The sequence below is a fragment of the Danio rerio genome, chromosome 16, assembly GCF_049306965.1.
Source record: "Danio rerio strain Tuebingen ecotype United States chromosome 16, GRCz12tu, whole genome shotgun sequence".
Taxonomy (NCBI): Eukaryota; Metazoa; Chordata; class Actinopteri; order Cypriniformes; family Danionidae; genus Danio; species Danio rerio.
Window position 1 is genome coordinate 26,634,816 of NC_133191.1, and position 23,832 is coordinate 26,658,647.

At 36.6% G+C, this 23,832-nt stretch overlaps 1 protein-coding gene, 1 long non-coding RNA gene and 2 other non-coding genes across 6 annotated transcripts; 3 read left to right on the forward strand and 1 right to left on the reverse strand.

Moving 5' to 3' along the window:
- Window positions 1–555: 555 nt before the first annotated feature.
- On the reverse strand, window positions 556–3,278 carry LOC141378064 (uncharacterized). Its single transcript, XR_012391652.1, has 2 exons — window positions 2,703–3,278; window positions 556–2,504 (listed from the first exon to the last, which is right to left on the reverse strand). It is a non-coding gene; the product is annotated as an uncharacterized lncRNA (long non-coding RNA).
- On the forward strand, window positions 1,138–22,041 carry zfat (zinc finger and AT hook domain containing). 3 transcript variants are annotated; one of them, XM_073925181.1, is made up of 16 exons: window positions 1,138–1,312; window positions 4,066–4,227; window positions 4,620–4,883; window positions 6,277–6,453; window positions 6,541–6,697; window positions 8,376–9,634; window positions 9,928–10,160; window positions 10,241–10,325; window positions 11,914–12,063; window positions 13,599–13,772; window positions 14,979–15,067; window positions 15,147–15,285; window positions 15,849–15,973; window positions 17,299–17,419; window positions 18,587–18,735; window positions 21,226–21,846. In XM_073925181.1, the coding sequence occupies exons 2-16, from the start codon at window positions 4,083–4,085 to the stop codon at window positions 21,451–21,453; spliced, it is 3,495 nt and encodes a 1,164-aa protein (XP_073781282.1). In that variant the 5' UTR covers window positions 1,138–1,312; window positions 4,066–4,082; the 3' UTR covers window positions 21,454–21,846. The 3 variants fall into 3 exon arrangements, with proteins under 3 accessions (XP_073781282.1, NP_001410098.1, XP_073781281.1); NM_001423169.1 differs by lacking the exon at window positions 1,138–1,312 and adding an exon at window positions 2,838–3,005 and having other exon boundaries at window positions 21,226–22,041; XM_073925180.1 differs by lacking the exon at window positions 1,138–1,312 and adding an exon at window positions 3,061–3,091.
- On the forward strand, window positions 2,102–2,229 carry mir30d (microRNA 30d). The gene has a single exon (NR_030043.1). It is a non-coding gene; the product is annotated as a microRNA 30d (primary transcript).
- dre-mir-30b (microRNA 30b) lies at window positions 2,410–2,497 on the forward strand. The gene has a single exon (NR_030041.1). It is a non-coding gene; the product is annotated as a microRNA 30b (primary transcript).
- Window positions 22,042–23,832: the final 1,791 nt, after the last annotated feature.

Here is a 23,832-nt window from a genome sequence, read left to right on the forward strand (position 1 = left end):
TATATTTATTAAAATAACATTTAGTCACCAAAGATATTTAGAAATTGAAAGATAATACAATTTAATTCAACCAAAATATTGCTAAAAGAAATTACTACATACAAAATTTCTACTAAATTTTTCCTTTTTTTTTTTTTTTTTTTTGCTTCTTTTGATTTTTTCCTCTTTTTAAATTTGTATTTAATATTTTTCTATAACATAAATTTGCGTCTATAAGTTTTTGGACCATTTCTGTGTGGAGTTTGCATGTTCTCCCCATGTTTGCGTGGGTTTCCTCTGGGTTCTCCATTTTTCTCCACAAGTCCAAAGACATGCTATATAGGTGAATTGAATAAGCTAAATTGTCCGTTGTGAATGAGTGTGTATGGGTGTTTCCCAGTGATGGCTTGAGGCTGGATGGGCATCCGCTGCGTAAAACATTTGCTGGACAATTTGGCGGTTCATTCCACTGTGGCGACCCCTGATAAATAAAAGGACTAAGCCGAAAAGAAAATTAGTAAGTTTCGCAAGTTTTTTGTTCCAGATTTGGCTTCAGTACTGACTAATATGCACAAATATATTATTGTAAAGCTTTCAGTTAAAAATATGTAATATTTATTAATACCTAATAAATGAGTATCTAATAAATAAGAGCTACTGTTGAATAACCACGAGTGCCTTAAAACAAGAATTACAATAACAAGTAGTAAATTAATGATTAATAGTGCATAATATAGTACCTAATGGATAACTTGTCTTTTAGTAAAACAATGACACCTAATATCTAATTAAAAGTGCCAATATCACGTAAAAGGTAGGCTACTAGAAACAAAATAACCATTTAAAAGAAAATGTATCAGTAAAGAATACCAGTAGCATGAAATTAGAGAATTAAAAGCAAACGTTAAAAGGCTTTCCATAGTTTTAATAATTTAAACAAGTATTAGTGGGATGATAAAAAGTTTGAATATCAATGACGCATCGTTTCGATGATATTAAAGCTGTTATCTTTAATCACAATGACAAGAGATTTCTTGTAATCCAGGCTTTTTTCCTCCATCATCAGCAACTTTCATGGACGCACACGGCCGCACGTAGAAGGCGGGATCCTGTTACCATGACAATTACGTCAATATTAGTGTCGGGTAACTAAAGGTCAAACTAAAGACAAGCCAGAGACGGAAGGAAACAGGCTCGGAATGGCGGAGACTAAAGGGTTTTTTTTCTGCTGCAAAAGCCGGAGGAAATCACAGTAATAATTGTGGTTTAATCGCGTTATCTCTTGAACGGCGGCGCTTTGTTTAATTCGAACAGGATACCCATATGTGACGAGGTACTGGTGCGGCGGGAAGGACAGTCCATGCTAGTTTTGTCTGCAAATTGGAGCAGAGCTGTAGAGCAAAGCTACCGTTAGTTAGCCGTGCCGTGTTGTTCCGAGTAAAAGCAGAATGACTTTTGCTAACTATCAGTGTTGTGTTAGACGCCTGCTCGCGTTCAAATCGCTTCTTGTGCGGGAAAAATGCAGAGCTGCTACGGCTTGACTGCTTGCTTCCTCTTCACTCAACTTGGTAGCTGGTAGCAACACACAGGCTTACTTAGTACAAGTTCTTCTTATTATTACAACTCCTCCGGTGCGGTATTTAGTAGCCGAGACCGTCCCGCAATTCTTTTTCCCAAGCAGAGAAACAAGGTTGAACCAATGTCAGTGTGCAAATACGAGTGTTTTTACATTTCAACTCGGGCTGCATATGGCTGTTATTTATGGAGATGCTCCTGTGCAGAGATTGCACTTTATCCAGCTGTTGTTGATGTTTTTTAATAACTTAAATATTAAGATATTTTTTGGGTAGACTCACACATTTTACGTTGTCGTTGTTATTAAAATGTGTGAATAGACACTGCAGATTTACAAGGTCTTCATCCTCATCGCGGTCTCTTTGTCATTGACGTGAAGGAGAGAGGACCTTTAACTTTCAACTCGGCTTTTGCTGTATTTTTAATTCTCATTTGACCTCTAGGGGGCAGCAAACCCACCACATAGATATTTATTCGTTGATTTATTTGATTTGCAGTCAGTTTATCATCACACATGTTTGTTTGTATGGCATTATCTGTGTTGTGTGTGCTGTATATGGGTATAACTGGTTGTTCATGCCTGTAAACATCCCCGACTGGAAGCTGTGCTACGCGGAAAACGAGCTTTCAGTTGGATGTTTGCTGTCATCGTCCAGTTCTGTCGCCTTGTATTACTTTATCACGTGTGTGTGTGTAATTAAACAGTATTGCGTCTTAAATGTTACATAACCCAATTACACATTATTAAGAAAGAACAGTGTACATGTTTTGTTTGTTTGTTTGTGTTAAAGAGTTGACAGGTGTGGCATCTGGATCTGCTGAGCTGTCGTGAGTGTTGTGTGGTAAACTTTCATCTTCCAGTGTAGTCGCTGTAAACATCCTACACTCAGCTGTGAGCTGCAGACGAGGCTGGGCGGAGGGTGTTTGCTGTGACTGTCTGGAGCTCCTCACTGAGGAAAAATAAAGATTATATACATGTATTTGTTTTGTTAAATGTTTTACTCCACAATGAACACCTTTTTATCCAAATAAACACATCTAAGCTGTAATTTGAGTGCAGTTTGTTGTTATTATTATTAGTTTGATGCTCGTGTTGAGGTGCCTAGTCGCTGTATTTATTTACAAACACAATAGCCTTTAAATGTTACCTTATAATCGTCGTTGACTGGAAATGTCTTGATTTCAAGAGCACAGCGACTTTAACCTCTAAGCTCAAATGAACTCCGGACAGCAGGTGGCGCGCTCTATTTCACAGACGCCTTTCTGCGTGAAGACGAAGATCCATCCGCCATATTTGTTGTCGCAGATTCGACAGAAACCCCTGCAAGAAGTAATTTAAGCACAATGAATGCTTTAAAATGGCTCGATAGTTGTAAGAACAAAGATCAGAAATATTTCCGAGGTGTTTTTATGCATTACTGATTTAAAAAGAATGGATACAGCGCAAGCAGGTAAGCAGAAAGACGTTTTTTAGGCTAACTGCGCTCTGAGGAAACGGCTAACGTTAGTTCTGATGATTCCATAGGAGACAAACTAGGTAAAACTAGCGACTTGCACTTGCAAAAGTAACTTTTGCTAGACGATGCTTTATATTGAATTTAAAATTTAAGCTGTATGGTTGTAGTTGGTAGTTGAAATAACAGCGTTTCTAAACTAAACCTCACGTTGTTTATTAGAAACTAGTTCAAAGTGTCAAAGAGAAAAACACGAAACTGGTCTTGTGTTTAGAAAAATCGAAGGGCAGAGATTTGTTTCTCTTTTAGGAAAAAGAATGGGAGCATTAAAATATCAATAAACACTATGCAACATGTATTTGCTCTGGATAAAGTAATCTTTGATGTGACAGTTACACATGTCAAACGTATTGATTGATTACTTCTTGTGAAATAAATAAAATGTGTTGTGCTTATGATTAAATAACATTGTAATGACCATAATATTTGATTATTAACATCAATTTGAAATGGTTTAAAATCTAAACTCTTCCGAACTCCTTCAGGTCTTTAAGAAACAGTTGTTTAAGATCATAAAAAAACTATCAAAAAATAATAAAAATGTGTGGTTTATGGTAAATTCACAACAAAACACATAAAAATATTAATTCACATTATATTTTATTAGAGCCTGCTGTAATATTTACAACCTGCTTAAAGAGATTACAGAACAAAAAAATTAAAATGTACTTTTTACCATGCCTCAAGTGGTTCCAAACATTCATGATTTTCTTATGTTAAACAAAAAATAATCTATTTTGAAGAAAGCTGGAAACCTGTAACCTTTGACTTCCACAGAAGGAAAAATAAACACTATGGAAGTCGATGGTTACAGGTTTCCAGCATTCCTCAAAAGATCTTCTTTTGTGTTCAACATAAGAAAGAAACTCATGAATGTTTGAAACAATTAAAGGGTGTGTAAATGAGGACATAATGTTTATTTTTGTTTGAACTCGTTTCATAGTTATAACGTTACAGGATCATTTGATAAATATAATAATTATTTTTACATTGACAGATGGTTCGTCAGTCTTCATGTGCAAAGGCTGCAACTTGTTCTCTCCCAAAAAAACACTGCTGCTCTCTCATGTTGTTGAGGCTCACTCCAGTGAAGGAGGAGATCCTGAGACCTTCATTATAGCACTTAAACCATTAACAACTCAGGAGACCCAGAATTCAGGTAAACCGCTATAAAGAGAGCACACGAGCACCTGCATTATGCATTACTGATATCTAAACAATGAAATGAATGTCAGTCCAGAGTTTTTTATTGCAATTTAAAGTTTGTTTCATAATATGATCCAGACGGTATTATTTTAAAACAGGTTTCACTCTCAATTCCTGGAGGGCCACAGCTTTGCACTGTTTTGCTCCAACCCTATCAGACATACCTGATCCAGCTAATTAAGGTGTTCCTGACTCTTTTGAACACCTTGGTTATTTGGATCGGCTGTGTTTGATAGGGTTGCAGCAAAACTGTGCAGAGCTGCGGCCTTCCAGGAATTAAGTTTGAGGCTTATGTTTAAAAAAAAAACATTGAAGGACAAAATTGTCATTTTGTACATCTTTTAGAAGTCGTTGTGAAAAGAAAGCGTGGAAGACCCAAAGGCTCCACTAAGAAAGCCCAACTAGAAAAGGTCCAGAAAAACACGTGCGGTCTGCAGGAAGAAGAGTCCAGTCAAAGCCAGCCGGCTACAGCAGCTAAAGAGCAGACAGAGGATGCCAATGATCTGGAGTGCAAGAAGTGCAATCGCATGTTCAGCAACCGGCGACAGATCTCCAAACACATTTGTTTTGTAGGACTGAAAGACGCTGCTGATGAAGAAGAGTTTAATGGTACAAATTTTTGTTATGTTGGTTCCATAGACATTTCCATTTATTTATGTGTGATCTCATTCTTCTGTTTGAAATCTCAAAAATGTCATCTGCTAACTTTATTGAACTGCTCTGATGAAATAAAATCTGCGATGGAAGACAAAGAGCAGACATAATAATGGGAATGTCTATAGAAATGTCCATTTAATATCTATACTATTAATTGACTTGAAATGGTTGTTTACATATTTGTTAATGGCAGTTAGTTATTAGTAAATTTAATATAATGAATTTAATATTTAATGGAATTAATTATTTATAAAATTGTTAACAATCATGTTATTTTTTCAGGTAAATATTGTCTTTTTTTGTAGTATTTTAGCTGACTATAATATTACATAACTATTATATAGTATATACACTCACCGGCTACTTTATTAGGTACACCTTACTAGTACCGGGTTGGACCACCTTTTGCCTTCGGAGGTAACACAAGGTACTGTAAATATTCCTCAGAGATTTTGGTCCATATTGACATGATAGCATCATGCAGTTGCTGCAGATTTGTTGGCTGCACATTTATGATGCGAATCTCCCGTTTCACCACATCCCAAAGGTGCTCTATTGGATTGAGATCTGGTGGATCAAATGAGTATAGTAAACTCATTGTCAAGTTCAAGAAGCCAGTCTGAGATGATTCCTGCTTTATAACATAGTGACAATATCCTGCTGGGAGTAGACATCAGAAAATGGTTACACTGTGGTCATAAAGGGGGTCATCTAATCGTCTTTTGTCTAATATTGGTGAGCCTGTGCAAATTGTAGCTTCAGTTTCCTGTTCTTAGCTGACAGGAGCAACACCCGATGTGGTCTTCTGCTGCTGTAGCCCATCCGTTTCAAGGTTGGCTGTGTTGTGCATTCAGAGATGCTCTTCTGCATACCTCAGTTGTAACAAGTGGTTATTTGAGTTACTGTTGTCTTTCTATCAGCTCGAACCAGTCTGGTCATTCTCCTCTGACCTCTGACATCAACAAGGCATTTGCCTCCACAGAACTGCCTCTCACTGGATATTTTCTCTTTTTCAGACCATTATCTGTAAACCCTAGAGATGGTTGTGGCTGAAAATCCCAGTAGATCAGCAGTTTCTGAAATACTCAGACCAGCCCGTCTGGCAGCAACAACCATGCCACATTTAAAGTCACTTGAATCACCTTTCGTTCCCATTCTGATGCTCGGTTTAAATGAGTGATGTGATTGGCTGATTAGAAATCTGTGTTAACGAACAATAGGACAGGTGTACCTAATAATGTGGACGGAGTGTAGATTTTTCTAGTAATTGCTTGGAACTATTTATGCATTTAAAAAAGAAATCATGCACATGTGTAAATATATTTATTAATTTTTTTGTCTGTAGGTCATAATGTGGATGCAGGAAGAATCAGTGATGGAGAGGAAGACAGAGAGCGGACGCCAAAGAAAGCTCGAGCGATGCGGACAGATAAGGTGTCCAGTGCAAAGGACGCAGAATCAACAAGCGGCAACAAAAATCCTATTATTAGTGTAGTCCTTACCAGTCACGAGGCCATGCCTGGTGAGATACACATGCTCTGTCTGTCAGGTGCTCTGAGCACTGAATGAAACACTGACACTGACTGTAAGTTTCTGTGTTTTGTCGTAGGTGCCTCGAAGATTGTTCCCATTGAAGCAACTCCAGCTGAACCACCGTCTACTCAGACTGACGCCACTGCAGCTTCTCAGGAGGCAGCGATTAAAAGAGGATATCAAGAATATGCCATTCAGCAGGCTGCTTATGGAGAGCCTCTCAAATCAAACAGGTTCATGTTTTTAGATTTACTAATATAGTGCTGGTTTTGAAGCACTAGACAAGAGAATTGTAAAATACTAAATGTAGTTGCAGTATTTTAGAAAACCATTAAAAATAGTGTGGGGCGAGGCAGTGGCGCAGTAGGTAGTGCTGTTGCCTCACAGCAAGAAGGTCGCTGGTTCGAACCTCGGCTCAGTTGGTGTTCCTGTGTGGAGTTTGCATGTTCTCCCTGCCTTCGCGTGGGTTTCCTCCGGGTGCTCTGGTTTCCCCCACAGTCCAAAGACATGCGGTACAGGTGAATTGGGTAAGCTAAATTGTGCGTAGTGTATGAGTGTGTGTGTGTGGATGTTTCCCAGAGATGGGTTGTGGCTGGAAGGGCATCCGCTGCGTAAAAACTTGCTGGATAAGTTGGCGGTTCATTCCGCTGTGGCGACCCCGAATTAATGAAGGGACTAAGCCGACAAGAAAATGAATGAATAAAAATAGTGTCCCTGGATTTTTGATATACTGTATAGGCATGTAGTTATGAGAGTAAAACATTTCTTTTAAATTATTATAATATAAATTACTGATAAGATTCTCTCTAAGCTTTTTTGTTGAATAAAATTAAACTTAACTAAATATTGATATGTGATATTTTTACACATATTTCATTTGTCTTATAATTTAGTGTGTTCTTTTAACTTTAGGACTGTTAAGAAATAAATTTTTGGTTGAATAATTCAGATTTTTAAACACAATATTTGAAAATTGTTGTTCTGGCCATTTGTTATTTTCTGGGGTAAAATATAGTAAATCTAAATAAATATGTAAAAAAAACATTTTTTTTTCTTGGAAATTTAAAGGCATTTTATAAGGCTATAGAATAAAACAAATATTAACATTATACTCAAACCCATGCTTAATAAATTCAATTAATCAAGTCAAGTCGAGCTTTATTGTCATCCCCCTACATGTGTGGATATACAGAGGAACGAAATTTGTCTCGCTGGACAAAGGTGCTACTAATAATTTCATTTTTTAAAAATAATTTCATATTTAATATTGTGCAGAATAGTTATTTAAGGTTGAAGCAAGAAGTGCAACATGATTGTGGTACTTTTATAGTAAACATCGTTTTCATTATTGAGTTCTTGTAAGATGGAGTTTAGATAAAGTGTCAGGTGCATTAGAGAAAAGAGTGTTTCTACAGGTGGTTTGTCAAGCCCACTCATCTGAATGAAGCACAAAGAAATTAGTTGCTCAATTTTCAAGGAATTTTTTAATTGTTTGCATAGCTGTATATAAATAGTATGCACACAAAATACATATATATTTCTAGTCATGTTATTTGCTTGAAATGACTACTGATTTATTTATTTATTTTTTTTTTTTAAATCATGAAAATTCTAGTGGTAAATGTAGATTTTTTAAAAATTTTGTGTTTTTGTTTTTTGTACTATTAATTTTTTGTGCTTACATACATACTCAGTCATTTATTTAATCTACCTCTAACTTTATTAACGTCCCTAATCAATAATTATAAAAGGACTGAATAGGTTCTTTTTAACTTGTTTTTGTATTTTTTATTTAAGACATTGGAAACATTGTGGAAATTTATTTGGTCAAAAAAGTAATTATTGTGTTTTTTTTTGTATTGGTCTATAATTGATCAAATTGATATTAACAAACTCTATCTTTCGACACAGGTTAGGACAGACACAGCTTAAAATCTTCACTTGTGAATACTGCAATAAAGTCTTCAAGTTCAAACATTCACTGCAGGCTCACTTAAGAATCCACACCAACGAGAAACCCTTTAAGTGCATGCAGTGTGACTACGCCAGCGCCATAAAGGCTAATCTTAGTGTTCACATGCGCAAACACACCGGAGAGAAGTTCAGCTGCGACCTCTGCTCGTTTAACTGCCTCAGTAGAGGACACCTCAAAGTGCACGTAGAGCGAGTGCACAAGAAGATCAAGCAGCACTGCCGCTTCTGCAAGAAGAAATACTCAGACGTCAAAAACCTTCTGAAACACATCCGCGAGTCTCACGATATGAGCGACAAGAAAGTGCAGGAATCCTACGAAGAATACAGCCTTCAGACCAGGGAAGGCAAGAGGCAGCTTCTGTACAACTGTGAAATATGTGACCGGAAGTTTAAGAACGAGCTGGAGCGTGACCGTCACATGATGGTCCACGGCAGCAAGAGACCCTTCGGCTGCGAGTTATGCGATCACGGCTCCACAAAATACCAAGCCTTGCAAGCCCACATCCGAAAGCATCCCTTCATCTATGTGTGCGCCATTTGCCAGGAAAAGTTTGTCAGCTCTGTTCGGCTGAGGTTGCATCTCCGAGAGCTCCATCAGGAGTTGGATGAGCTTTCAGCGTTTGCAGACTCCATCAAATCCAGCTTTTGCTTGCTTAAGCCAGGTGATGACATTCAAAAGGACATGTTGAGTCAGGATGAGCTTAAAATCACAGAGGAGCTGTCGCAGCTCAATGCCCAGGAGCTGTTGACCACTGAAATGAGCTGTATGGCTCAAGAAGACCTTCAGTCTCAGTGCTCGGAGAGTTTAGTGGTGGAGTCGGACCTTCTCGCAGAGAACTCGCAAGAGATGGATACATGTGCAGTTGCGCAAACGCAAGAGATGGCCTGTGAAGATGCCATAAATACGCAAATAACTCAAGATGAACCACTTGAAGTGCAGAGCAGCGTGACAAAAGAAGAACAGACTCCTGTTCAGGAAACTGTTGCTGAAAATGCACAAACAGACCCAGAGCAGCTCCCAGAGGAGCATCAAAATGAGCTAATTACACAAGCTAATGCAGAACTACACATTTCAGAGCAAGAGGAAATATCTGCTTTCAAACAGATCCTAGAACAGATGCAGAAACGACAGCTTAACATGGAAGTGTTTGAACGGATTCGGAAAGTGTACGGAGATCTTGAATGTGAATACTGTGGTATGGATATCTCATACATTACATAAAATATTTATATATAATAATAGTATCATAGTCTCTATGTAAGACACTGTCCATAAAATAGTAATGAAGATCCACTGAGATAATTTCAGCATCTTTCAAAAAGACATTTGTGTCATTGTTTACTCCAAACCAGTATGAGATTCTTTCTTTCATTAACCTCAAAATAAGATGTTTCCGAAATGTTGAAAACTGATTCAATAGCCAAAGATGCTGGCGTTATATTAAATCACCAACTAACTCTTTAATTCTCTGTCATGTTCCCTCAACAGGTAAGCTTTTCTGGTACCAAGTGCACTACAATACACATGTGCGAACACACACGAGAGAGCACCTCCATTACTGTTCTCAGTGCAGTTATTCCTCCATCACGAAAAACTGCCTGAAGCGGCACGTCATTCAGAGGCATTCAGACATCCTGCTGAAGTGTCCCTCTGAAGGATGCCAATACTGCACACCTGATAAATACAAGCTTCAGGCTCATCTCAAAACCCACTCGGACATAGTGAGTTTTGAAGACTATATTTATTCTGGAAATATTGGCAAAATGTCTTTATTAGCAAAAATCGTATTTTTCATCTTCAGGTCAAAAAGAGTTTTACGTGCCCAGTGTGTCAAGAATCGGTTCCTGAGGATAAAGTTAGAGCTCATACCAAGATCAATCATCCAGGTAAGAATAAATTAAACACTTGGAACCAAAATAGCCATGAATGAAACTAATAGATGAGTTGTTATTATATACAGTGGAGATCCAAATTAAAAACAGAATAGAATAGAATAATTGAGCAAATCACAATATATTTCGCTTGAAAAGGCTATTTGAAAACTTCACTTTCATATTTCTCACCATTATTAATGTTAATTTGGCACCTGGTGGCAAATTCTATAAATATCTGACAAATCCTAGCTAACTGGCAGCCTAACATTGCAGACTTCACTTTGCAAGTTGGTAACCTGTCTTAAAGTGACTGAAACCCTCAGACAGTAGGGGCCCTGTCATACACCCTGTGCAAGACATGTATTGGCGCAATTTGCTGCTATTTTCAGGCCAGCGCGACCCTGATTTTCACGTTTTGCACCACATTGTTTAAAAAGCAAATACTTTTGCACCACTTTGGGGACTCCTGGGCGTGCTGGTCTAAAATAGAGTTGTTTTAACGCGCATTGTAGGCACGTTGCTTTTTTAGAAACCAAAATAGACTGTGCCCTTGACCATCTAAAAGCAGGTCTAAAGTCCAGCGCAGAGCATGTTAGTTATGCGCCTATGTGGGTTCAAATGCTTACACATTGCTTAATACACACAGCATGTACAGCAATACACAGATATCTTTACATATAAACATAAAAACCACTGCCTCTATGCCTCATCTCGTGCAGCTTTTTCAGTTTATTCATGACAATTTGTATAATGTTATTATTATTAGTGGTGCTGTTTATTATATGCTTATTTATATTTGTTTTAATAAAAACAAGTTTAGATTTGTCCACTTGTTGGGTTTTGGAGACGTATAATAGGACGTGTGTTTGGATGTTTTTGAAAGCACTTTGTTATTATTGTTCATTTATTCATTATTATCTTTGCTCTCAACAAACAAAATTGTATATGTAGGCTGATGGATGTCTTCAGTGGAGTGCGTACAACACTGTTTCCTTATCCGCGAAAGTAAAGGAGTAGAGTAAATGTAAAGAGACCAAATGGAGGAGGCATGTTTTTTATCCTCGAGCTGCAGGTGGCCTGTTTAACTGTTTTTCCACTTACAAAATCCGCCATGTAAATAGCAAATGCACCATGGCGTGACGCAACTGACTCTTAAAGGGAATGGGAGATGAGACTCTGATTGGTTTAATGCAAGTTCTGCTTAAAACACACCTATAGCTCATTAATAGAATAAGCACAAACCTGTTAGACCATGTGCCGTGGCGCAGAGTGTATTTTTCTATCTTTAAAATAGCAAAAGTGGATTCAGACATGCCCACAATGCTTTTGTGCCATGCACTTTAGACTTTGTGCATTAAAATAGACAGATGGATATGTTTATCAGAAGAGTGGCCTACAATTTTTTAAACTGCTCTTACCTTTAGAAAGTTTATTTGGAATCTTTAACCACTGTTTTCCACAAAATGTGTTTAAGTGGAGGTTTTTTGTGTGTTCTGCTAGCATGGTATAACCACAAGTATATTCCCTAAAATGTTTAACCAATGCATATTTTATTATTTCTGAATAAATCAAGCATTTATAATTTTGATTTCCACTGTAGATGTGCCATTGAACGTCATCTCGGAGGCATTGGGGATACGCGTACATGTGAAAGGAGTGATCGGGAAACGAGCATCCAAATGCCCATATTGTGACTATTTCTTCACCAGGAATGGCGCTGACCTTCAGCAGCACATATGGGCTCATGAAGGTGGGGTTATGACATTTGACTCTGAGTTCACGCAAAACTGAAAATTATGTCATCGTTCTCTTGCTGTCTTTTGGATGAGATGTTAAAACAAGGTCCTGACTCTCTGTGGTCATTAAAAATCCCATGGCGTACTGGTAAAGGGTAGGGCTGTAACCCCATTTTCCTGGCCAAATTCCCTCAATCGGCCCCTTACCCATATTGACCTTCCAATCATGCCCATCCACCAAATTGACTCCACATATAGCTGGTGTGTGGTAAGCACTAGGGCTGCTCAATTATGGGAAAAATCATAATCACGATTATTTTGGTCATAATTGTAATCACGATTATTCAAAACGATTATCAGTTGAAGTCAAAATTATTCATCCTCCTGTGAATTTATTTTTATACATAAATATTTCACAAATGATATTTAACAGAGGGTTTTTTACAGTATTTCCTATACATTTTTCTTCTTCTGGAGAAAGGCATATTTGTTTTATTTCAGCTAGAATAAAAGCAGGTTTGAATATTTTGAAACCTATAATAGCTCGATATTATTAGCCCCTTTAAGCAATATATATGTTTGATTGTGTGCAGAAGAAACTACTGTTATACAATGACTTATATATTTTCCCAAATTAATGAATTGTCATTTCATTAATTTCATTAATGAATGTCACTGAATAAATACTAGTATCTTGAAGAATATCTATAAATATAATGTGTAAAATATAATGCGCTGTCATCATAGCAAAGATAAAAGTAATCAGTTTTTATAAATGAGTTATTAAATCTGTTGTTTAAACTGTGCTTTAAGCATCTTCACTGTATTTTGGATTTTATTATTGATTAATAATAAAAACAATCGGCAGAAGCATGCTGTCTTTTTAAGAATAGTTAGATCGCGTTAGATGTGTGTGTGCTCTGCTGTCCGAGGCTAAGCGCGGCGCGCGCGCAAACACACACACGCTACCTGTCCGAGGCCAGACACGGCGCGCACACACACAACAGCACGTGCTCTTTTGGGCTTTTAAAATTATGAATGATGCGCATCCCGTGCTGCAAAAGTTACATTACAGCACATGCTTTTAGTCATTTTCACGTGGAACTGAGCTTTGCAGAGGCAAAGAGTTTTCACACGTGTACAACTGGAAAGGGGGCGGTACTTGATGGAATAATCGGTTATCTCGATTAATGTTTTTTTTATAATCGTTACAAGCAGAAATTGCACAGCCCTAGTAAGCACACTGGGGCCATTGTCCTGTGGCTGCCATCACATCATCTAAGTGGATGCTACTTGATTGTGAAGTGCTTGAATACGCAATGAATACGCTATATGAATGCACATTACATTACATTGACTTTGTTTATAGTATTTGTTTTCCAACTATAGAAGTCAATAGTTACAGGTTTTCAGCTTTCTTCAAAATATCTTCTTTTGGGTTCTACAGAAAAAGAAAACTCATAAAGTAAATGTTTATACTCGGTGAACTATCTCTTTAAATAGACTGCTTTGGTCTATTGATTGATTATGTTCTGTTTTTTGTCTCCAGGACTTAAGCCATTTAAATGCTCACAATGTGATTATGCCTCAAGAAGCAAGAGCAACCTCAAAGCTCACATGAACAGACACAACACTGAGAAAACACATCTTTGTGACCTCTGTGGGAAAAAGTTCAAGTCCAAATGCACTCTGAAAAGCCATAAGCTTATGCACACAGCAGACGGTGAGTATTGAACTTCATGTTTTAGACAGCATGCTACATAAACTTCCCTTATTTTGCATACTTTCATAATATCTTTTTGACTTTGTAAACTTTAGTATTATCATTATTTTTAAAGAAGTCTCTTATGTTCCCTAAAGTGCTGTGTATTTAATCAAAATCAAATCCCTTAAGGATTTTGCAAGTCAATTGGTTCTAGAGATTTAAAAAAGGAAGATTTTTTTTATATTTTTGCAGCAAAGTAATTTGAATATTTTTATGAAGCAAATAATGCCATAAGTTTTGGGAGAAAACTTCATGCATACTAAAGCATACTAAACAGTTGATTTTGCACTCACAAAAAAATTATATAACTTGCAAATATAATTATAAAACTTGAAAAGTTCAGATGCAAAAACCTCTAAATGCTGTCTGAAAAATGAGAATAACTCTTCTAAAAAGAGAATTTATTTCAACCTCTGTTTATGTTCAGTTATTTCACTTGAAAGGCAATGAAAAGAACTTATCCATCACTATAGATGTAAAATTACTGAGCCAACACACAAAAGTAAAAAAATGCTCATTTTAAAAGAAAATATCAAATGGCTTTTGGAGGTTTTGCATCTAAACTCTTCATATGTTTTTATTGTAAAAGCTTATGTTTACATTTGTAATTTTTAAATTGTTTTTAATCTGAATCTGTGTCTCGATTTGGAGGCTTCATCTAGTACTTAAAAATGATAAAAATTATAAAAAATATTGTATTTGAATTATTAAACATTTAAAAATAAAAGGTACCGTTATAGTTTATTTTACTATAATTTAATCAAAATATTGATTAAAGGGGCTAATAATTTTGACCATAAAATGGTTTTTAAATAATGTAAAAAATTGTTTTTTTTTTCTAGCCGAAATAAAACAAAAAAAAACTGCTCCAGAAGAAAATATATTATCGCAAACACTGTGAAAAATTCATTACTCTGTTAAACATCATTTGAAAAATATTTTAAAAAGAAAAAAATTACAGGATAGCGAATAATTTTGACTTCAACAATACATTATACATTTAATTGAAAATAAATTTATTATACTCTGATTTTCATTAAACAAACTATAATGTAAAATATAACAATAAACTAATACTTAAAACAAAATCATTAATCTTTGCACTCATCCAATATAAAATGTATTTATTGTTACATGTACAAATAATGTTCTTCTATGTTGTAGGAAAACAGTTCAGATGCACTGAGTGTGACTTCACTGCTGCTCTGAAGCCGCATCTCCTTCGTCACATGGAGCAACATGCCTCTTTTAAAGTAATGCCTCAAAAGACTTCTTTCTTTCTGTATAATGTTGTCGTTTGTCCTACAAGCACAGTGTGTTTTCTTTTCACAGCCTTTCCGTTGCGCACACTGCCACTACTCATGCAACATTTCAGGCTCGCTGAAAAGACACTATAACAAGAAACATCCCAACATGCAGTACATCAATGCTGGAACAGGGGCATCTGCTTCTGAATCTGTGACAGAGCAAGGCAAGAGCTTCCTCTTCAGGATTAAACCAGACCTAGAGGGATAATGCTGTTAACATATTTTTAAGCCATATTTATTTTTTTACACTATGAAAGCTTCCAAAAAAAAATTAAAACAGAAAAGATATTTTTGTAGTTGGGAGTGATGGCAACTGGCAGCTTTCATTTTAAATTAAAAAAATAAATATGACAAAAAAAAATGTTTACAACATTTTTCAAAATATCTTCTTTTGTGTTTAAGAGAAAAAAACACAAATGTTTGTGCACAAGGGAAGATCGTTTAAAGAAAGCTGAAAACCTGTAACCATTGACATGCGTAGAAAGAAAACCAAATACTATGGAAGTCAATGGTTACAGGTTTCAAGCATTCTTCAAAATATCTTCCCTTTTTGTTCAGTGAATAAAGGTTTGAAGCCACTTCAGGATGAGCAAATAATGACAGAATTTCTATTTTTAATATCCTTTTAACGTCCATATACATTATTGTTTATTGTTTTGCAATAAGATTTGCAATGTTGTCTTAAACTGCTTCAGTAATTGAAAAGTTTGTGTGCTTGTGTTATCAGGTGGAGTGAAATGTCCTGTATGCAATTATGTTTATGGCACTAAATGGGAAATGAATCGACACCTGAAGAGCAAACATGGACTGAAGGTGGTGGAGACTGACAGTCTGGGTCTCAATCAGTGGGAGGCGAGTCTACATTATAATTGCATGTTAAATTCTGAACCAAAACGTTTAAGATCCAAAAATGTTATTAAGGTGTCTTATATTTGTTCCATATGAATAAGACAGTTTAAAGCCAAGTATTCTGAAGAGATGTGATCTCTTTATGTAATGCACAGGTTAAATTTAGGCTTTAATTTCTGTTTAAATGATAATTGACACAAAGCTGTTTACCTTAAAATGATACACTCCATATATGTGTGTTTACATGTGATAAAAGCCTAATTTATTTATCATTTTCTGCTTTTTTTTAAGTATTTGTATGGATTACATGTTAGTTGGCAGAAATAAAGCACCATTATACAGTAGAAAGTCATTAAAGTATAGTAGTATAAAGGAAGGAAATTTATGTACGTTTTTTTCCATGGTAAAATTTGAATAGGGGTATAAAAAAGCTGTTCCTAAAAATGTAAATGTTTTACCACTAAATATGTTTGCAGAATGTTAAAATGAAGTTTCATGATTTAAATGACAGATTTAAATCATGAAATTTAAATCTGTTTTTAGAGATCTGATTTTAAAAAATTCTGTTAAACATTGAAGCTGTATAAATAATAATTAGGTTTAGCAAAAATGATCAATGTCATTAACTAAAATATTCATATTATGTTCTAACTTATGAACCAGTGAATGACTCTATATTACCCTAAGTCAGGGATGTCAAACTCAATTCCTGGAGGGCCGCAGCCCTGCACAGTTTAGTTCCAACCCTAATTAAACACACCTGATCCAACTAATTGAGTCCTTCAGGCTTGTTTGAAACCTACAGGTAAGTGTGTTGGAGCAGGGTTGGAACTAAACTGTGCAGGACTGCGGCCCTCCAGGAATTGAGTTTGACATCCCTGCCCTAAGTCCTGACATATTCTTTATATTAGAATTAAAAACTAATAGACTTGCTTTATATACTATAATTTTGGGCCACACAGTGGTGCAGTGGGTAGCACATTCGCCTCACAGCAAGAAGGTTGCTGGTTTGAGCCTCGGCTGGGTCAGTTGGCGTTTCTGTGTGGAGTTTGCACGTTTTCCCTGTGTTGGCATGGGTTTCCTTCGGGTGCTCCGGTTTCCCCTACATGTCCAAAAACTTGCGTATTGGGTAAGCTAAATTGTCCATAGTGTATGTGTGTGTATGGATGTTTCCCAAGGATGGGTTGCAGCTGGAAGGGCATCCGCTGCGTTAAACATATGCTGGATAAGTTGGCAGTACATTCTGCTGTGGCGACCCCAGATTAATAAAGGGACTAAGCCAAAAAGAAAATGAATTAATGAATATATATAATTGTTTGTCCCCCCAGGTAGTGGAGTCAGTGGAGGAGCCGACTATGCAGTACCTGCATATAGCTGAGACTGAAGATCCACAAGGAACTGAGACGGCTGTATCAGCTCTGCAGGACCTGCGATTCAATACACAAAATGGTACAAAATGTTTACCTACAGTGGAGTAACAAGTATTCAACATGTCATGTTTTTTCCTGGGAATAATATTTCCAAAAGATGTTGACATGGAATTGAACCAGATTTTGGTAAAAACCTAAACAATACAAACATAAAAATATAACATAACTAAAAAAATAGGAAAAATTTGTTGTGTGTAATAGCAGTGAAATGACACAAGTAGAAAGTTCTGAACTACTGAAACGTAATTAATGCTTCATATAAAAGGCTTTTTTGATGATGGCAGCTTAAAGACACCTCTCATATGGAGAATGAAGTCACCTCTGGAGATATGGAGAATGAAGTCACATACATTGCTAAGGTGTGATTTCTTCACCCTAGAATTATAAGGTTCTCATTGACTTATTGACAAATTCTTATTAAATGACAAATTATTTACAATATGGTATGTGTTTTAAAAGTTGTTTACATTTTAAGACTTTTTATTTGAAAAAAGCTAATGTTACACACATATTGTCTGCTATGGAATGCAAAAACTTTAAAGCTCTAAATCTCAAAAACATACAGATAGAACCTTATAATTCCAAGGTGCCGATTTGTTTTACAGGCTTCAACAGAGAGTAAATATTTTAATGGGTCTGTGGGTTTTGTCTATGCAGACTGATCTTTATTTTGTATTCTCTATTGGGTTCAAATCAGGTTATTAGCTGGGCCATTCTACAGCTTTATTATCTTTCTCTGAAAGCATTTGAGAGTTTCCTTGGCTGTGTTTTGGATCATTTTCTTGCTGTAATGTCCACTCTGGATTCATCTTCATCATCCTGATAATGTAGATGTTGGACTAAAGCAGCCAATATTCATTTACACTGTGGAAGGGCAGAGGGTTGCTAAATAACTTCTGAGTGATTTCAGCTGCTGTCTGGGCTTTCACTGCCTTTTTTTTCATCATCACCCTTTTTTATTTATTCAATACTTTTTTCCTGTGTCATATCATTTAATTACACTTAGGTTAATTTTTAAACAAATTCCATTCATTTATTAGTTATAAACATCTGGTAAAAATTATAAGTCAAAAGCACCTTGAGAAAAATGGTGACGTGTTGAATACTTATTTCCTCCACTGTATTTCCTTGAACAGTTGTGTAATTTCTGTCAAGATGTTTTCTGAAGTGATACTTGTGCGTTCAGGTGTTGTGTCTGCAGCAGCAGGAGACAGGCTAGATCCAGCATCAGTCAACATTCTCCAGCAGATCATCGAGCTGGGCTCTGAGAATCACGATGCCACTGTGGCCTCTGTGGTGGCAATGGCTCCTGGCACAGTCACTGTTGTAGAGCAGGTGCGTTTCTCACCAGCATTTATGTGTGAAGGAACTTTTGGAGATCTGCTGTTGTTTAGTAATGAAAGAGTTTCCGCAATGTATTTAATGTTGTTTACTGATATCACAGTATGCCATGTTCACTCTTCCCATTGCTTAAAATTAGTTTGGCTAAGTTTTTGCATGTTCTTTATCCTAATTATTTTTCAAACGGTTTGCACAGAAACCTGGCACCAATACATCAAATACTGAATCCATCGTAAAAAAAACACATAGCACAGGTGCTAACGGTGACCCAAGTTTGATTCCCGGCTCGAGGTCTTTGCTGATCTACCTCACTCTCTCCGCTCTCCATGCATTCCTGTTCCATCTTTCCATTCTCCCATAACAAAAATAAAGGTTAAATCCCCTTAACTATTTAAAAAAAATAATATTGTTTTCATTGAATTTAATTTATCCTGAACAAGAACTAGCAGTTTGTCAAAGATATATATAACATACAGTAAGATAACATGCACACAGCTGGTATTAAAACCAGCATACCACAGCAGTGCTTCTCAACCATCCCCCACAATCTGTCTTTATATTCCACACTTTGTTTGTTCTCAGTGCTGCGAAATGAAGTGGATTGATTTGTCAGATCCAATTCTAGATTTAGTTTTTTTTTTACTTTCTATAGTTATGAAAACACTAATTAAAACCCAATCCAAATTTTTTATGATGAAGTTTTGGGAAGCAGTGTGTAAACACAGCGGATGCCCTTCCAACTGCAACCCATCACTGGGAAACATCCATACAATCACATTCACGCTCACACACTACGGACAATTTTAGCTTACCCAATTCACCTATAGCGCATGTCTATGGACATGTGGAGAAACCGGAGCACCCAGAGGAAACCCACATGAACACGGGGAGAAGATGCAAACTCCACACAAAAATGCCAACTGATCCAGGCTTGGACCAGCGAGATTCTTGCTGTGAGGCGAACGTGCTACCCACTGCGCCACCATGCAGCCTCTGTTATCATTTATTTATATTAAATAAAAGAAATACACGAAAGAAATGGGCTCTGATTAGTCAGCTGGCCCAGAGTACTCTGATTGGCTAATCACTGAGTGCAAGTTGTCTAGAATCGTCAGACCAAGAAATTGGGTTCATGTCAATTGTAGGGTTTATGATGTCACAAACCTAAGAGGAGGCTCATTAGCTGTGTCGCATTTCAGAGGGAGGATGCATTCAAAGGGCGCTGAGTCTTCATCGCGACCCAACGAAGGCTGTCTCATTTCATAAAATTTGAAGGCCTTTTCAATTGCTGCCTCAAAATGCTTCCTTCGTTTCCCAGTTAATGAAGAACACAACCGGTGGATCCTTCGCAGCCTTGCGGTCGAACATCACAAGATTCTTTGCACGATAATAACGACAGGATGTTTTAAAAAAGAAAACTCCGGATTGAATCTATAAATTAGGTTTGATATCTAAACACGTGTTAAAAAACAAAAAGAGTATGACATGTCTTACTAAAAAGTGATTTTATAGACAGTTTGCTTTTTTATGTGTACATGTATAGATCAAAGGAAATGTATTTCGCGCTTCTGTAAACCTTGCTTTACCCTCAGATCACTTAAAATAAGTTTTAAAACCACTTTATTACCGCTTATTCAGGCAGCTGTTACTGTTTTTCTAGGAGACAAGATCCATCCTCTGTAGGCAAGATCATCTCATTTCAAATTGCTTGATTTGGCTTGTGTGGATTTCGAAGGACTCGCCTTCGGAGGATGCAGCCTCTGAAATGAGACACAGCTCTTGTAGCTCCTGTCAGTCGTTTGTTGTTGACCTTTAAAAGTGAATTCTTTAAAAGAAAAAAAAGCCCTTCTTTGCATTAAACTTTAAGTGTTGTAACTTTGCAGATGTTAAGCATAACAAATATTTCACACTAACTAAAGTGAACGCCCCTTCATCACTCCATTTTTTTATGGATTCATTTATTCATTTTCTTATTAGCTTAGTACCATTAATGATCAGGGGTTGCCACAGCGGAATGAACCACCAACTTATCCAGCATATGTTTTAAGCATTGTATGCCCTACCAGTTGCATTCCATCTTTGGGAAACACCCATACACACTCTCATTCACACACATACACTACAGACAATTTAGCCTACCCAATTCACCTTTAGCGCATGTCTTTGGACTGTGGGGGGAAACCGGAGCACCCAGAGGAAAACTGCTCATGGAGCTTTCTAAAAAAATCATCCGCTCACCATATTAAATGTTTAGTTTAGTTAATCACCCTCTATAAAATACATGTGAAGTTTCAGTCATGTGTTCACATATTTATCTGAAATCAGCAAATTTGTGTTTTATTTAAATCTTTTTTTTTTCAGTAAATTTGGAAGTTACAGCATGTTTTCAAACTGTAATACGTCAGGCTTTTCTCAGTCTTCTACATCTGAGATTATATATACACAACTCCTTTTTAATAACCTTTTTTTGTCTTTTCCTTCTAGGTGGAGGAAGAGGAGCCTCAGAGCAATCATGCCATGATGATACAGGATGCACTGCAGCAGGCTACCGTGGGTCTGGGAGAAGAGCACCATCTAGTGGTGTCATCAGATGACATGGAAGGGATCAAAACAGTCACAGTTTACACGCAGGGAGAAGACGCTTCCCAGTTCATAGTCTACGTTCAGGAAGCAGTTCAGGAGGCTGTGCAGACTGAGGAGACCACGGTATAAACATTATTAAAGCCATGCATAGGAGCTAGCTTGCTAGTAAATTGTTTTTTCATTTTTGAGCAAAATATTGCTGCCATGACTGTAGTACAGACTATAGGAAAGTATATTGCACAGTTGTAAATAATCTGAAAGAATGAGTAGCGTGCTGTGCCTTGTACTTAGAGCAATAATTTTTTTTATTACCTTTGCAAAAATCATGACACATTCACAGTAGACAAAGTCTCATGAAGTAGAAGCTACTTTAGGTATCAGAATATTTCTCTTGCACTATCATTGCCTGTAAGCGTAAGTATGTATCTGACAGTTACTGTGTGACTCTGACCTTCTTCACGCTTTTTATATAAGAGCCCCATACAGTGTATGGCTATTATAATAGTAAATGGATTCATTTAATGCTTGCTGTGTTGATTGTGTTATTGAAACACTGCACCAACTCATAACTGATATTGAAAGGAAAAAATACTGACTTTAAAACCTCAAGAAATCTAAGTTGACAATTGAATTTGTTAGCTTGTGCTCATCATCAAGGTGAACAATTCATTCATTCTGGTTATAGACCATTTAAAAGAGATCATGTCATTGGCCCATGAACATTTCCTGCTTGTTATCAAACTATTCATAACTGTAACAAGAAGCAATTCAATCATAACTTCATATTAAAACAGCTATTATAACATTATTTATCAATATGTGGCTCTTTTTGGATTCTCGGAGGCTATAGAAATTAAAAATGTCAAACAGGAAATGTGTTAGAACCATTGTTTTTATTCACATTCCTCAAAATGGTCTATTCACCAGAAAACAAGTTAGAAGATTAGAAGATCAGAACACAATTAGAAGATTTTCTTCTGCTCTGGAATGAACTTTCTTCTTTGATGTACTTTTAATGGTTTGAGCAGAATATCCTTAACCCCTTCTCTCCAACATTTAGTTTTCTGCAAGGAGAGATGGTGAGATGAATTAAAACATTACCTTCTGTTCAATGTTCAATACTAGCTGGAAATTGTTACAATTCTGAGCTAAATGAGGTAAGAACTTCCAGTTCACCTCTACCCTAAAATTTTTCTTTACAGTTAACCATCATAATGAATCATTGATATGCTAATGCTAGATGCTTAGCAACTGACCGCCAAATGTGTCTCTCATATAAAACCCATACAAAGGGTTGCTGACCCGTTTTATATGAAATCCTAGAGCTCTCTCATTCTCTATAGCAGGGATGTCAAACTCAATTCCTGGAGGGCCGAAGCTCTGCACAGTTTAGTTCCAACCCTGCTTCAACACACTTACCTGTAGGTTTCAAACAAGCCTGAAGGACTCAATTAGTTTGATCAGGTGTGTTTAATTAGGGTTGGAACTAAACTGCAGAGCTGCGGCCCTTTTGGAATTGAGTTTGACACCTGTGCTCTATAGACAGCAACAGAACTGAGATGTTGAAAGTTAAGAAAAGAAACCAGAAAAATTGTCAAAACAGTGGTTTAACTGTAACCATAGGAAGCTCCATGAACACTTCTGTGCGACATAAAAGCTGTAAAAACACTTTTTTTTTCGCTTTTGCCTTGTTTTCCGTGTCAAGTGTTCTGTCAATTTGTCCAACCTTGTCAAGTTGTCCTACCTTCCATTCAAAAATTAGCTAGCACATTTTGATGACACACTATGCTACTTATCACATTTTGCTACCAGTGTAAATTTTAATGTGGAGTAGTGTGATATGGAGCTGTAATATTGCCCTAACCACAACCTCAAAACAATTTAAATACAGTGAAGGTAGCATAATCTGATGGGTAGAATAAAATGTCAGGACACTGCTCATGATGCACATTTCCTACAAGCAGTATGACATATTATTGTTAGAGTTTGCAGTGCAACACAAAACTGGCATGTCACCCTTAATTAACATGTACCCTGAACTAATACAGAAGACACAAGCAAAGTCGTTTTACTTTTTGCTCAAAAGTGGTTTAGAACTTGGTATGACTACAGCAGAGCATGTACCATATTGACAACTTTTCTGAACTTTGCCTCAGGACTGTTGCTCTCAGATTACATCTTTAAATATCTTAAATTAATTTTTGAAACTGAATGAATGAATACATTTGGGAGTCACTCGGCATTCGGCTCACTTTCATAATAGGGAAGTGTGTAATTTGAAAGCATCAAGGATCAGCGTTGTTAATTTGGGAATTTATTATTATTATTTGCTGCAGATTTTATTCATGGTTTACGACAAGGATAAAGGAGCTGTTTTGGTCATATATAATCACGGCGAATTTTGTTTTAGTGATTAATTAACTGTAGTGTAAAGTAACAAATTACAAATACTCAAATCACTGAAGTTGATTAGTTTTTTCTCAGGAATAGTAATTTACTAAGTAGTTT

Bases quoted from the DNA above. Each gene is read 5' to 3' on its own strand.
- zfat (NM_001423169.1), top strand. The intron at 10,326-11,913 runs GTAAGAATAAAT...TTTCCACTGTAG, and splicing joins TACCAAGATCAATCATCCAG to ATGTGCCATTGAACGTCATC. The intron at 15,068-15,146 runs GTAATGCCTCAA...TTCTTTTCACAG, and splicing joins AGCAACATGCCTCTTTTAAA to CCTTTCCGTTGCGCACACTG.